General features: G+C 52.3%; 1 protein-coding gene across 1 annotated transcript in view; it reads right to left on the minus strand.

Annotated features, from left to right (window-relative positions):
* Nucleotides 1–13,395, minus strand: part of Mical3 (microtubule associated monooxygenase, calponin and LIM domain containing 3) — a 142,593-nt gene that overhangs the window by 18,573 nt on the left and 110,625 nt on the right. Inside the window, exons 22-27 of the mRNA XM_052172896.1 lie at nt 12,352–12,498; nt 11,759–11,841; nt 8,977–10,789; nt 8,474–8,568; nt 2,642–2,752; nt 1,581–1,674 (exon numbers count right to left, since the gene is read on the minus strand). Of these exons, the coding sequence (XP_052028856.1) occupies nt 1,581–1,674; nt 2,642–2,752; nt 8,474–8,568; nt 8,977–10,789; nt 11,759–11,841; nt 12,352–12,498 (2,343 nt within the window). The remainder of the gene's footprint in view (nt 1–1,580; nt 1,675–2,641; nt 2,753–8,473; nt 8,569–8,976; nt 10,790–11,758; nt 11,842–12,351; nt 12,499–13,395) is intronic.

Consider the following 13,395-nt stretch of genomic DNA (forward strand, 5'->3'; position numbering starts at 1 on the left):
TGGGCGTCATGTGTTATATCTGGCATCACATCCATCATCAAGTGAAGCCCAACCCCCAAAACATCCATACCTCATCCCTCGCTCTCAGACACATCTTTGCCTGAGAACTATCTCTGAACCCACCAATGAGCACCGAGTCTGAGACTTAAAGGCCTTGGAGAAAGGTTTGCTTCTGTGCCTGCCCCGACTCCTTTACTGGCAACGCTAGAGGCTAGACCACTGGCCAGTGTTCAGAAAGCCAGTGGGGCAGCAGCTGGCCCTGCCTGAACTCCTATTTGCTCGTTAGCTTGCCTCCCTGTTTCTGGAAGGAAGTCACAGGAGGCTCTGACCTTCCTTTGTCCTTGCCTCACACTATGAGTGCTGAGTCCTTAGACCAGTGACCACCTATGAACATTAGAGGCTCCCCATACAAGCACTGGATCTAGTGTTAGCAGAGGTCAAGCATTCCAGGCCTGAAGGTCCATGCCTGGACCTTAGGCCCAGAGATGGCTTAGATATCTCTGTCTTCTCTGTACCCACCGGTGTCAAGTCTAGCATGTTCTATAGCCCGTGGAATAGCGTCCCATGCCTATTCTACAATAGCTGATCAAAAGCCAGAGCCGCTTCGATACTGTTCTTAGTGACTCGGTGCACTGGCTGGTTTTGTGTGTCAACTTGACACAGGCTGGAGTTATCACAGAGAAAGGAGCTTTAGTTGGGGAAGTGTCTCCATGAGATCCAGCTGTGGGGCATTTTCTCAATTAGTGATCAAGGGGGGAGGGCCCCTTGTGGGTGGTATCACCTCTGGGCTGGTATTCTTGGGTTCTATAAGAGAGCAGGCTGAGTAAGCCAGGGGAAGCAAGCTAGTAAGGAACATCCCTCCATGGCTTCTGCATCAGCTCCTGCTTCCTGACCTGCTTGAGTTCCAGTCCTGACTTCCTTTTGTGATGAACAACAATGCAGAACTGTAAGCTGAATAAACCCTTTTCTCCCCAACTTGCTTCTTGGTCATGATGTTTGTGCAGGAATAGAAACCCTGACTAAGACACTTTGCCTTTGGTGGACACAAGCCTGGGCTTACCCACGGACATCTGAGGGCACGGGCAGCCAGAAGCCCCACCCAAGAGAGGATGCAGGCGCTGTGGCTGTGCAGCTTGGGCTGGAGGGAGCCCAGGGATTCGAGGACAGGAGAAGCACTCGGGAGGGCAGGCTAAGGCCTGTTCAGTGAGGTTCTGTGATGGTTCCTTGTGGGACAATCTCCCTTATCCACAGATATTCTCTTCTGGAGAAAGTGGTAGGGAGAGAGGAGAAGGGGCAGGGAGAGGAAGAGGAAGCCCAGGGCTGCCACCAACAGGCAACAGGGCCTGGGATTTCATTCCTCATGGCAACAGCAAGCTGAGGAACCGGCTGGAGAGCAGGCCTAGGTGTCTGGGCTGCCTGAACACAGGTAAGCACTGGACCTTGAGGATGCCAACATTTCAGAAAACCCTGGAGAGGAGGAGCCAGATTCCAAAGGAGGGGGCACCAAACGGGCTCGCCCCAGCAAGGAAGGCAGGCTTTCTCCGTGAGAACAAGTCTCAACACGGGAAGCCGGACGGTACCTGCTTCGCCTCGTAGAGCCTTCTCTACCGCGACGCCCCTCTCCTCCAGCTGCCTCTGCTTCTCCTCCACTTGCTCCAGTTGCCGCTGGATGATCTACAGAGAAACGGGAGTGTAAGCGGCCGGGCTTCGCTCCCTCACCCCGGCTTCCCGGTGAGCCAGGCTGCGGACCCAAAGAGAAAGCTAAATGTTGTTAGATGTTGAGAGGGACATTATGGTCACTGTGGTGTGCCAGCTGCACGCAGCTGGATCCCAGGGCTTGTTATCCTTCCCTGGAATAGTTCAAAAGTATTTCAGAATGATTTCACTTTCCTTTCTGATAAGGAGACTAAGACATCACTGGATGGAGTCATTAGAAGTCCTGTCTCAATAAGTCGGAAAAGAAGTGTCTAGAACAGTCTAGGATAGTGGTTGTCACCCTTCCTAATGTGACCTTTTAATAGTTACTAAAGGCACTTTGAGGATGTCATCTTGGAAGATAAGAACACCCTCACACTGTAGTGACCCCTAACCATAAAATTATTTTCGTTGCTGTTTTGTAACTGTAATTTTGCTACTGTTATGAGTCATAATGTAAATACCTGATATGAGAGATTATAAAAGGTTCATTCATCCCACCCCCCACCCCCGGAAATGGGCTGTGACTCACAGGTTGAGAACCACTGGTCTAGGATGCGGCCTAAGGATGGAAATTGACGCTCAAGGTTACTTCTGAGCTTTTCTGATAAAAATCCCAGAGCATTTAGATCTGAAGTTGAGGCCACAAACTGGACCCCATGACACTGTGCTTACAAGTAAACCTGCTGATTCAACATCTACTCTAGACCAAGGCTTTCAGGAAACTCAAAGCATGAACCTTCTTTTCATATACACAGTGCCTCAAAGACAGGGCTTCTGTAGTGCGTGATGCTGAAGCACCTTGAGGTTGCCATCTTGGAAGGCAAGAATGCCCTATCTGCTTTTGCCCTGGCTTCTTCACCCCCCTTCCTTTGAGGCCTCTGGGGGCACAGGGTGACGATATTCCATTCCCACCTGCATGTGGCGTCCCACGGCTGGCGCGTACCTGGGCTCGGTGCAGCCGCTTCAGTTCCTCCTGCTTAGCCTGTCTCCGAGCTGCCTTCTGTACACGCCTCGTCAGCTTGGCACTCAGCTCCTCCTCTGTGTATGTTCTGGGCTAGAGAGGGGGAGAGAGCTCCTAAGCCAGCTGCACGCAGGTGGAGGCTGGTTTAGGTGGGGAGTTGGCATGGGTTTGAGGGAGTCACTGCCTGGTAGCCAGCTGGGCATGGTAGGTGAGGTTGGGCCACACACTTCACCACAATTGTGCGTGCTGAAATCTTATATACCACAGGGCACAGAAGTGTCACACAGACCCCCAATATGAGACACTTTACCTCTGCGGTAGCCACAAGAAGCTTAATGGGGGGGGGGGGGGATGAGTGTTGGGAGATTAAACCACAGACAGACAGGAACTCCTTTGGCATTGAGATCATTGTGGCCATATTCCTGTGATTTTTTTTTAAGGCATTGTGATTTAAAAAAAAACCCAAAAAACTAGAACTCAGTAAAACGTTTCTCTAGGCCTCTTATTTCTGAGATACAGAGGGGAAAAAGGTTTGGAAAGTCAGGGGTTTCTTCCCTCCCCTTGATTGAGATTACTTTCTTCAGGTAAATGGGTTCATAAGGACTTTAGCAGCTACCATCTAAAGCAGGAAAGGTATGGTATCTCCATTTTAAATCTCAGCGAATCCTGTCTAACACAGGCTGAGAAACGACTGCCAGGGTCAGCAGAGGCAACCGTTGCCATGGAGAAGGTAGACATGATCTGGCGGGGTAGTTGGGGTGGTGCCTGTGATCTCAGAGGTGGCAACTGGATAAGTCCCATGCAGATATGGATGGATGTCCCAGCTGCCTTTACACATGGGCCACCGACACACTCCCAAGCCTTCAGTTCAGTGACTGGACAGACACTGGGAGGCCACTGAGAAACGAGAGTGGGAGATTGCCTTCCTTTGTGAGACACTCTTTTATTTCCTCAAGAAGAGGAAGCATCCAACGTTCAGCTTGGGTCCACTTATGTCTCCTCAAGGAGCTCACACAATACACAGTCAGGTGGTCTCTAGGACTGTCCCAGTGTCCCAGTGCCCTAGTGGTCCAGAGTGGAGGCTGACGACCATCCCTTGTTGGGCTACCCAGACCCACAAGGGCAGCTCTGCCCTTCCCCATGATGACATGCACTCCAGCCAATGGGAGAGTGACTGTCTCCTCCTCTTTCTGTGACACAACTAAAGAAGGTTCTACTGTGACAGCTGCATGCACGTATGACAGTTAGTGAGGATGCGGCTGCAGGCCCAGCAGGGCTGTCCAGGTGGTTAATCACAGACAGGCATGCAACGGGGACCAGCCAGCGGGAATGAGACACTACCTTTGATGAATAGGCTCTCCTGAATGCCAAGGCGTGTGGTACATAAATCGACTTTTAAGGGGATGGCAACGGAAAACAAAACAGAACAGTAATGATAATGATGATTAAAAAATGAAAACAGAGTACAGAAATGGAACAAAATCAGTTAGAGGTTTAAAACAAACACAAGACAATCACATGATCGCTTCCCACAGTGCCACACAAGACTACACAAGAAGGAACCCTGGCGGATGAGTCTCAGTAAACTCCACTGTTGGAGTTGGGGTTCACTTTTCTATTCGCAGAGCAGCATATCCTGAAGACCTTTTGTGTCTGTTTCTTGTTGTGTGGTGACTTGGCCCTCCTCAGCCACAGCAACCTCTTCCTTCCATTACGTTCCTGCCATTGAGCACTTAGTGTGGAACAGAAGCCGGAAGTGGGAAATGGCCACTGGCCCTCACTCTCTTGCTTCCACCTGGCTCTAACGTACAGACTGCCCAGTTCCTCCTTCACACTGAGGGAGGAGGCCCTGCCCTCTAGGAGCCCCACATTCAGCTTGGTAGCCCTGAAGCAGCTCCAGGGCCAGCTAGCGTCTCACACCTGGCAGGGTTCTTGAGCAGGGACACATGACTTCAGTTTGCTACTTGGCTGCCCTGAGACTGGGCAAACCTTCTCTCTCAGAACTAGACCCAGTGAAGGGAACCGAAACGGCACAGATCACCGTGATTTAGCGGAAGTACCAGTGTTCAGGCAACCATGGAAACCTCTTCACTTCACACACTGACCAGAATTACTCAAAGCCTTGGCCAGTTGCCTTCGCTTTTGTGGTCTTCTCATGAGTCATAGAAAGTGCCTAAAGGTCCCTGTGGACGCAGGGAGGGAGGCAATTGGAATATGGTGGCATCCAGGACAGGAGGATGCTAAGGGTGGCGGCACACTGGGGGACCCCCACAGGATACCACACGCATGCCAGCTGGGGCACACGCTTACTGCTTTTAGCTCTGAGCACGGGCATCAAGCCTGCTCAGTTCCTCTTCCCCACAGAGCCGACTGTGGGTGAAGTTCTCATGCAGAACAGGGCAGTTGAAAAAGGAAAAGTACAGATGTGGTCCCCAGGGTCCTACACAGACACACTTCAAGAGCCATGCCGACACCTGTCTGCCAGGGGTCCACAGCGTCCTCTTTTTTTTTTTTTTTTGGTTTTTTTTGGATTTGGGTTTCTCTGTATAGCTCTGGCTGTCCTGGAACTCACTCTGTAGACCAGGCTGGCCTCGAACTCAGAAATCCGCCTGCCTCTGCCTCCCAGAGTGCTGGGATTACAGGCATGCGCCACCGCCCGGCTAAGAAATTATTCATTTATGTATATGAGTATATGTTACTCTCTTAGGACACACCAGAAGAGGGTATCAGATCCCATTACAGATGGTTGTGAGCCACCATGTGGTTGCTGGGAATTGAACTCGGGACCTCTGGAAAAGCAGCTGGTGCTCTTAACCACTAAGCCAATCTCTTCAGCCCCTCCACAGCGTCCTCTTATTAACACACTCCCTGCTGGGACTGGTGGGACTGGTGCCAGCATTGGGCAGTGGCAGAGACAGGGAGGACAAGCACTGACACACTTTGGGTCACCTGGGGAAGTAGGGTCAAGACATGGCTAGCTGGCCCTGGAGCTGCTTCAGGGCTACCAAGCTGAATATGGGGCTCCTAGAGGGCAGGGCAGACCCCAATGGGCCTCCTCCCTCAGTGTGAAGGAGGAACTTGGCAGTCTGTACGTTAGAGCCAGGTGGAAGCAAAAAAAAAAGTTATTTCTTGTTGGTAGCGCTTTAGATGGCTAGAAAAACCTGAACTGGGCTGGGGAGATAAACCTATTTATAAAGTACATGTTTTGCGAGCATGAAGACTTTGAGTGTGAGCTACAAACACCTGCATAAAAAGCCTGGCATGGGGGTGGTGTGTGTGTGTGTGTGAGTGTGTGTGTTTGTGTGCCTGTGATCTTACAACTAGGGAGGAGTTGGTAACAGGTGGATCCTGACCCCCAAGATCTGCTGCCCAGCCAGCCAGCCCAGCCCACATGGTGAACTCTGCCATACACACATACATAAAAAGACAACAGACACATGAGGAGTGACACGCATGGTTATTCTCTTAGCTTCTCACACGCATGTTACATCCATGTGCTTGCACACACATGAATGGAAACATAGAACCCTCGGATAATTTATTTTTGTATAATAAACATTTGAGTACAATCCAGGCTTTGGTTTTGAGTGTACACATGTTGCTATGGAAACTAAGCCCAGGCACTTGTTTCTTTAGTGCTGACTCAGTCAGGCCTCGGGTGTGTGAAGCAGGAAGAGGCCTGGCTTCCTCCTATACCGCACTGCGGCCAGAGGCTGCCTTCTCCAGGGAAGCCAGAGCCCAGATCGCTAAAACAGCAAGACCAACCTCAGGTAGCAGGTGCACTCCACAGGGACACAATTACTCCTCATGATCACAGGAGGACAAGCAGGGCCCAAAAAGTGGCAAATGTCCCCTTGCTCCTGATACTTCTAATTCTGAAAGGTTTCAAACCCCGCAACACTGAAGGAAGAAGCCAGCGGTGCCAGAACGCCCTTTACCTTGATGCCCAGATGGTACAGTACTGTGGCGAGCTTGAGGGCATAGTCTCTACACAGTGCCTTCTTTCACACTGAGTTGTTTAGACATCAGAGACCCAGTCTCTAGAAGCTTCAGCATGTAATTCCTCCTCCACAGAAGAGACACATCTTTCCAATAACTACAGTAGTGTCACCTGCTAGGAACTTCACATCGATTTGATGATGGCATTTGAAAAAAACATACATATTGTACTCGCCATTCCCCATGAAATGTCACAGAGGCTGCCAACGGTCCTGGACAGTTCTGTGGATGCTTCGCCCCAGTCTGTTCCCCACTGAGGTCCCATGTCTACTTCCCTCAGCCATCTTTTGTTTGTGAGACAGGATCTTGCTATGTATCTCTGGGTGGCCCAAACTCACTAGGTAGCCCAGGCTGGCCTTGCATTTGTGCAATCCTGCCTTGGCCTCCTGAGTGTTAGGGTTGCATAGAGTCACCATGCCAAGTAGGTTCCATATTTTAATACCATGCCCTGCCCTTGTTCAGTGAGATGGGACACCATCCTAAGAGGCATGTTTGCCACTGCCTGCATGCCCTCCCTATGTGACCACCAAGGAATGATCTTGTCCTACTGTGGACCACACCCAGTACAGAAGGTTTCCAAGGTCTTGCTGTTCTAGGAATCTGTGAGTGGCTTGTTCACGCTGCTAGGAAGTGAGCTCCTCTGCTCTACACGGCTGTAGTCACTGGGTCGTTATACCAAGATGGTGGATCCAGCATAGCCACTGGGGGCATCCGGCACTCCCCACTGCAGCAAGACATTTCATCACCTCACAGAGAAGCAGTGTGACTTGACCGCAATGGCAAGCAGAGATAGAAGACCAATGTGACATAAACCGTCTCCACATGAGCACACTTACCATGGAGTGTGCCAATGTCACTGCCTGGAAGACCCCAGCAGGCACACCCAGTAGCGTCACATTGGATTGAGTCCCCATAAAGAATACAGAGTCCCAGTCCTACATTTGGACTCCTGGTGCACCAAATGAGGCCTGGCTGCAGGCGATGGAGAAGGAGAGGTCTGTGGTTCTTGGTGACCAGGACAGTAAAGAGCTATCATCATGCCCAGGGAGACTAGACAGATGAATGGAGAACAGGATATGAATGAACTGACTTTTTAGTCTGTTGAGTTATTAAAAGAGGAACCGAGTCAGGGTGGGGGATGGGGCTATAACCGGAAGCTCCTGCACAAACTAGGTACAGAGCTACCACAGCCTGCCCTGGTTGGTTTACAGTTCAAGGCTATTGACTGAGGGGATGACTGAAGTCCATGCCTTGAGAAGTCATGAGTACATGAGGGAGGCGTGTCACTGGTAGAATGCCTCTGTCCCCATCTGATGACCCCCACATAAATCTTCTGATCACTGCTGCTTCATGGTCAATTCTTAAACAAAGTCCTACTTAACAAATCACCAGAGAGCAAGCATGACCGGGCCTGTTCTTGATGGAGCCACCTGGCCTACCTCCCCTCCATGCCTGGTCCACACTTGCACAACTCCAAGCAGTGCCTCAACTCTTCTCCCGTTGGCCCTGACAGACTCTGCTCATGGCATACATGCTCAGGGTAGGCTACTAACCGACAGAGTACCCTGGCTTCCTCAGACTGAGGCAGCACCCCCAGCTGTTTCTTTCAAAGGCCGGAGAGACCTCTCTGTGGTTTTTGTTGTTGGCTGTGGGCTGGTAGAGCACTCCAATGTCTGCCTGCTATGAGACCGGAGTGGGCACTGGCACTCCACCCTGGCTTCGGGCTGCCTTTCCTAGCCTGCTGTTCTATCAGAGCATGAATCAATGCATTGCCACCCTCCCTCTGAAGTCCTTCAGGGACAGGGCCCCACCCACCTCTCGCTTGGACTTCTGGGAAGACCTCTCAAGGATGTCATCACTGGACAGGTCTGAGTCCTCTGAGAAACTCAGCTGGCGTCGGAGCTGCAGCTCTGTTGGGTGAAGGAAATCCAAGTGAAGACGGCAGCCTGTACCCCATGTACCCACGCTGCAGGAAGTCAGCCACAGGTGGGTCTCTAAAAGATCCTCTTCCTACACAAGGTGACGGGACCAACACCAAATCAATGACACCTTAGACACCTGCTCAAGACCCCACTCAAAATCAGGCCCATGTATGGGGTCATGTGACTCTGGGAAGGTTACCTACAGGAATCTACCCTACTGAGTTTCAAGTTGGCATTTGCCTTGCTTCATACAGTGGATCATGCTGAGGTGCGTGTGGCTGGTTCCCTCTCCTAAGAACCCTTGTGGGAGCATCCCCGGAGAGTGGATCTTTGTGATCAATGTGTAGGGAGGCCCTCCTCCCAGGCGTCCTGTGAACATCCCTTGGCTACACTTACCTGCTCTCACCATCGGAGATGCCCGGCGCTGGCCCGAGTCCACCGTGGCGCCGCTGGACGGGGTGCTGGAACATGATTTCTCATCGCTCTTTTTCTTCTTGTCCTTCTTATACCCGGAGAAGACGGATTTCCACAGGGACTTGGGCTTAGCCGACCCATCTTCTGGGAGGCCTGGGCTGGGTTTCTCTGGGGGCCGGCCTTCCCCTTTGGGTTTCTTCTCTTTCTTGTTCCTGCGGGGGGAGAAGAGGGACGACCTCTTTTTGCTCTTTCCACTGGAGCCCTCAGACGAGGTGACAGAGCCGTCAGGCCCTCCTGAATCTGATGGAGGGGAGAGGATCTCTTCGCTGGTAGCCTCATGCTTCAGGGTGGGCTCCTGGGAGCTGCGGAGGCTCGGGTGCTTGGTGGACTCGGACCCTGGGGCTTTGCCCGGGGACGGTGCCGTGCGGGACCTGGATGACACCATCTCCATAGCCTGCATCCTGCTCAGCTGCTTGGCCATGGCGTCTCGCAGCGCCTGGCTCTTCACAGACTTCTCCCGGGCCCGCATGCGCTCCTCAGCCAGCTCCTTGGCTTCTGCGGAGACCAGGGGCAGTGCCCTTTTCTGTGGTTGCACCTCACGTTCCAGGGGAGGGAGCCGCCCGTTCTCCTGGGCCAGGATCTTCTCTGACCGGGACCAGCAGGAGGGGGGTGTGAAGAACTTCTCCTGCACACTGGAGTCCTCAGTCTTATCATCATAAGTGTCCTCCACGTCATCAGCAAAGGGGATCTCATCCACGCTCTCCACAAAGGACTTCCGAACTTCCTCCCTGGGGGGTTGGGTTGGCTCCCTCGGGGGCCGCATGAACGAGGCAGGGGTGGGAGGTGGGATGACTGAGGCCTCCCTGCGCTCAGACGTCTGATGGGGTTTCCTTCGAAGGGTTGCAGGCTCCTCATTGGGGGGCGGGGGCGGGGGTGGGCTGGAAGGCGGAGTGAGCATGGTGGAGTCTGAGGTGTTGAAGCTCTGGCTGCCCAAGGTCTTCATGTTTGAGGAGCTGCCATGGAGGCCCAGGCCCGAGCTGCTGGACAGCTCCCTTCGCTCCTCCTGGTTGCTCCTCAGCTCCTTGTCGGAGGGTGACTTTGGGGTCAGCAGTGGCGGCTGGTCACCGGCTGACTTTGGCAGGCCCAACCTTTTAGGAACAGGTGGAGGTTTCAGAAGGCAGAGACCCTCATCCTGAGGCGACTTCTCAACTGAGTAGGACTTGAGGGATATTGGTTTCAAGGCAGGGGAGGAGAGGCTGGGCGGCTCTGAGCCCTTGTTCCGGTCCACAGGCGTGAGGCCCAGGCTGCGGCGGATCTCAGCACTCTTCATCCAGAACTCTTCCACCAGATCACTCCGCTTCAGGGCCTCCTCCACAGCCAGAGGGCCACTCAGTCTGTCTTTGGGGTCTCCTTGGCTCTTCGCAGGGAGTGGGCTCAGGGGTGTGGATGTTTTGGCTGGAACTGGCTGCAAACGTATGGGGGACTTGGTGGGCGATGGGATGGAAGCATCGGAGGAAGGCTGAGGTTGGGAACAGATGGGGAGCTGGGTGGAGGGAGGTGTGGGGGGAGTAGGAGGGGCCAGCAGAGACTCTGGCTGTAGGCTGGTGGGTGAGGTAGGCGACCTGGCTTCTGGCAGGGCCACAGGCTGTGACCGGATGGGTGAGCGCACAGTTTTCTGTTCTTCGGGGACTTCAGCTTTGGGCTTTTCTCTGAGGAGCAGGGGTGCAGGGAAAAGTGGCTCCTCGGGAGACTTCAACTTGGTGGCGACGATGGAGGCAAGAGGGGGCTTGGCCTCCTATAAGAAAGAAGATCACAGAGGCTCAGAGACGAGGGTTTCAGAAGCCAGCACCTTCCCTCAGGGGCTTTCTCAAAGGGCCTGCATTGACTGAAATAAAATCCTCTCCATCCTTTGGCTGCCACTCACAGAGCTGCCGGACAAGCATCTTCTTTCTGCTCTACTTGCTAACGTTTCTGTTAATGTTTTAAAACCTCTCCACTTAGCTTGGACAGCCTGAGCACACTCAGGGTTGATTCATCTCACATTCCTCCTTGCTTCTTGGTCTACTTGAATGCACACTGGCCAGGGGCATTGACGAATTTGGCTTTCATCCTAAGCCACAATAGCTCGGGCTCTAGGGTTCCCTGAGGCGCTAACATGGCGTGAATGCTATGAGAGGACTTCAAGTCATTGCTTAAGCGCAGTCGAGCTCCAGTCACACTGTTCCTCTGAGCGATCATGGGGATGTACACAGACACTTAGAACACCCACCCTGGTTCTTCTCAGAGTAATGATTGGACTCTGCCATGTTTCCTGGAGCGTCAGAGACCAAGGCCTGGGTTTGGACTCCTTCCTGGTCTGCCGTGCATATGGTGCTTCCCAGACTAAGGCCCTCGGACGCTAGCCTAACTGGGTCACATGCTGCTGGTGATCTAGAAGGATGCTTTTCATTTAAGTAGTTACATATTTATTTAACCGAAGGAAAAAAATATGCCTGTTATAAACCTACAGATGCATAACTATCATTGCATTGACTTAAAAATAAACCTGCCTATCCACGAGGACAGAGGCAGCAGCTGAAGCCTGCACCTTCTCGGTAGCCGGCCCAGCACAAGATATGGCGTTTTTAGAATTTCACAGAATGAGGTGGCCATAGCGCTGTATCTCTTCTCTTTGTGGAGCATACAACCGCGGGTCCTAAGATGGAGTTTCCTCAAGGTCCTAAGGTCCCACCTTAGGACACCCCACCCCCAAAGTCCTACTTACCTCTGTCCCAGGGCTGCGGACTGGGGAGGGCAGAACAGCTTGTTTCTGAGGTGGCTGGCCAGGGCTGGAGACTTGGGAAGGACCTGGAAAGGAGGGACAAGGGGTTTATAATACTGAAGTCCCTTCCACTCTACATATACTAGGAGCAGGGTCCAGCCAGCTCCATGGAGGGTCTCACTATAGCCATCCCCCTGCTGAGGCAGCAGAGCAGGGACTCAGAAGGGCTAACCTGCACTGTTTCTGGGTCTGTCCTCAGGGTATTCTAGAAAAAGAGCCAAGTTGACTGCCCATACTCTGGGAGTTCCGGCTGGTGGCACCCTGGTCATTAGCCAACCGTGTGGCGGCTAGGGTCTGGGTCTCACTCAAGCTTTGTGAAGTGCCTTTGGTGTTCCCATGCACCTCAACAACCCAAGGAAAGGTACCTCTGTCTGAGGCTGTTTGTAGAGATCTGCGGCCTCAGACAGGCAAGGACAAGGACAGGGACAGGCGAGGCTAGGCTGTGCACCACAGCCTCTATTCTGAAGGCCTCGCCTGGTATCATGAGCATGCCTGGCAGCCTCCGGCATTCTGGAAGTCATTTCTCCTGCCCCTACCTCTCTCCTCTTGCTTTGGCATATCAGATGGCTTCTCTTCCTCGGTTTCTGACACTCTCAGCTCCGGTTCTGCTTCCACCTTGGCCTGGCTCTGTGAGCGATGTTCTGTTTCCGCCTCAGAAGGGATGTCATCAGACCAGTGCTGATCTGGAGGATGAAGGCAAGATACACATTTTTATACATTTTGTGTCCTGGATGTGTTCCTTTTCTGGGTCTTGCTTCCTTAGAGAGTTGCTCGATGGGGTGATTCACTGTGGCATGAGGTCTAAACTAGGCTCGGCTGTCCCTGCAAGCCAAGCCTCTTACCAGGCCACAGTCAACACAAAGCATTGTGCCTTCTGAGTGTGAAGTTTGCAGGAACCTGTGGTGCTTTTCCTTTTGTTGTGTACATGGAACATGTGTATACAGTATGTGTGTGGTGTATGTGTGTATATGGTGTGTGTCTTTCTGTGTGTGCTCTCATCTGTTTTTTGTGATGTATGGGTGCATAGTGTGTATGTGTGTGTGTCATCTGTTTGTTGGGTATTTGGGGTGTATATGATGTATGCATATGTATGATGGGTGTGTATAGTGTATATGTGTGTGTGTGTGTGTGTGTGTGTGTATGGTATGTGTGTATCCTCGTCTGCTTTATCTGTTTTTGTGTGTGTTTGGGATATGTATGATGTATGTATATGTATGATGTGTGTGTGTCCTGATATGTCTGTTGTGTGTTTGGGGTGTGTATGATAGTGTGTGCATGGTGTGTATGTGTGTGTGTCTTTATCTGTGTGACGGCCAGAGGCTGACACTAGGCGCTTCGCATCGTTCTTCACTTAAGTTGCACTGAGCCTGGAGCTTGCCTTTTGGCTTGGTTGGCTTGTGAGTCCCCAAGGTCACCCTGTCTCCACCCTCCTTCGTGCCTGGCTGTTACAAGGGAGTCAGGCCGCTGACCTCAGGCAGCCCTGCTTGTGCAGCAGACACTACACTGAGCAGTCTCCCCCACCCTCCATCTGTCTGCCTTTTAAATGCAGTGACTGTGACATAACAAGCTATGACAGAAAA

This window comes from Apodemus sylvaticus, chromosome 2 (assembly GCF_947179515.1).
Source record: "Apodemus sylvaticus chromosome 2, mApoSyl1.1, whole genome shotgun sequence".
In the NCBI taxonomy this organism is placed as follows: Eukaryota; Metazoa; Chordata; class Mammalia; order Rodentia; family Muridae; genus Apodemus; species Apodemus sylvaticus.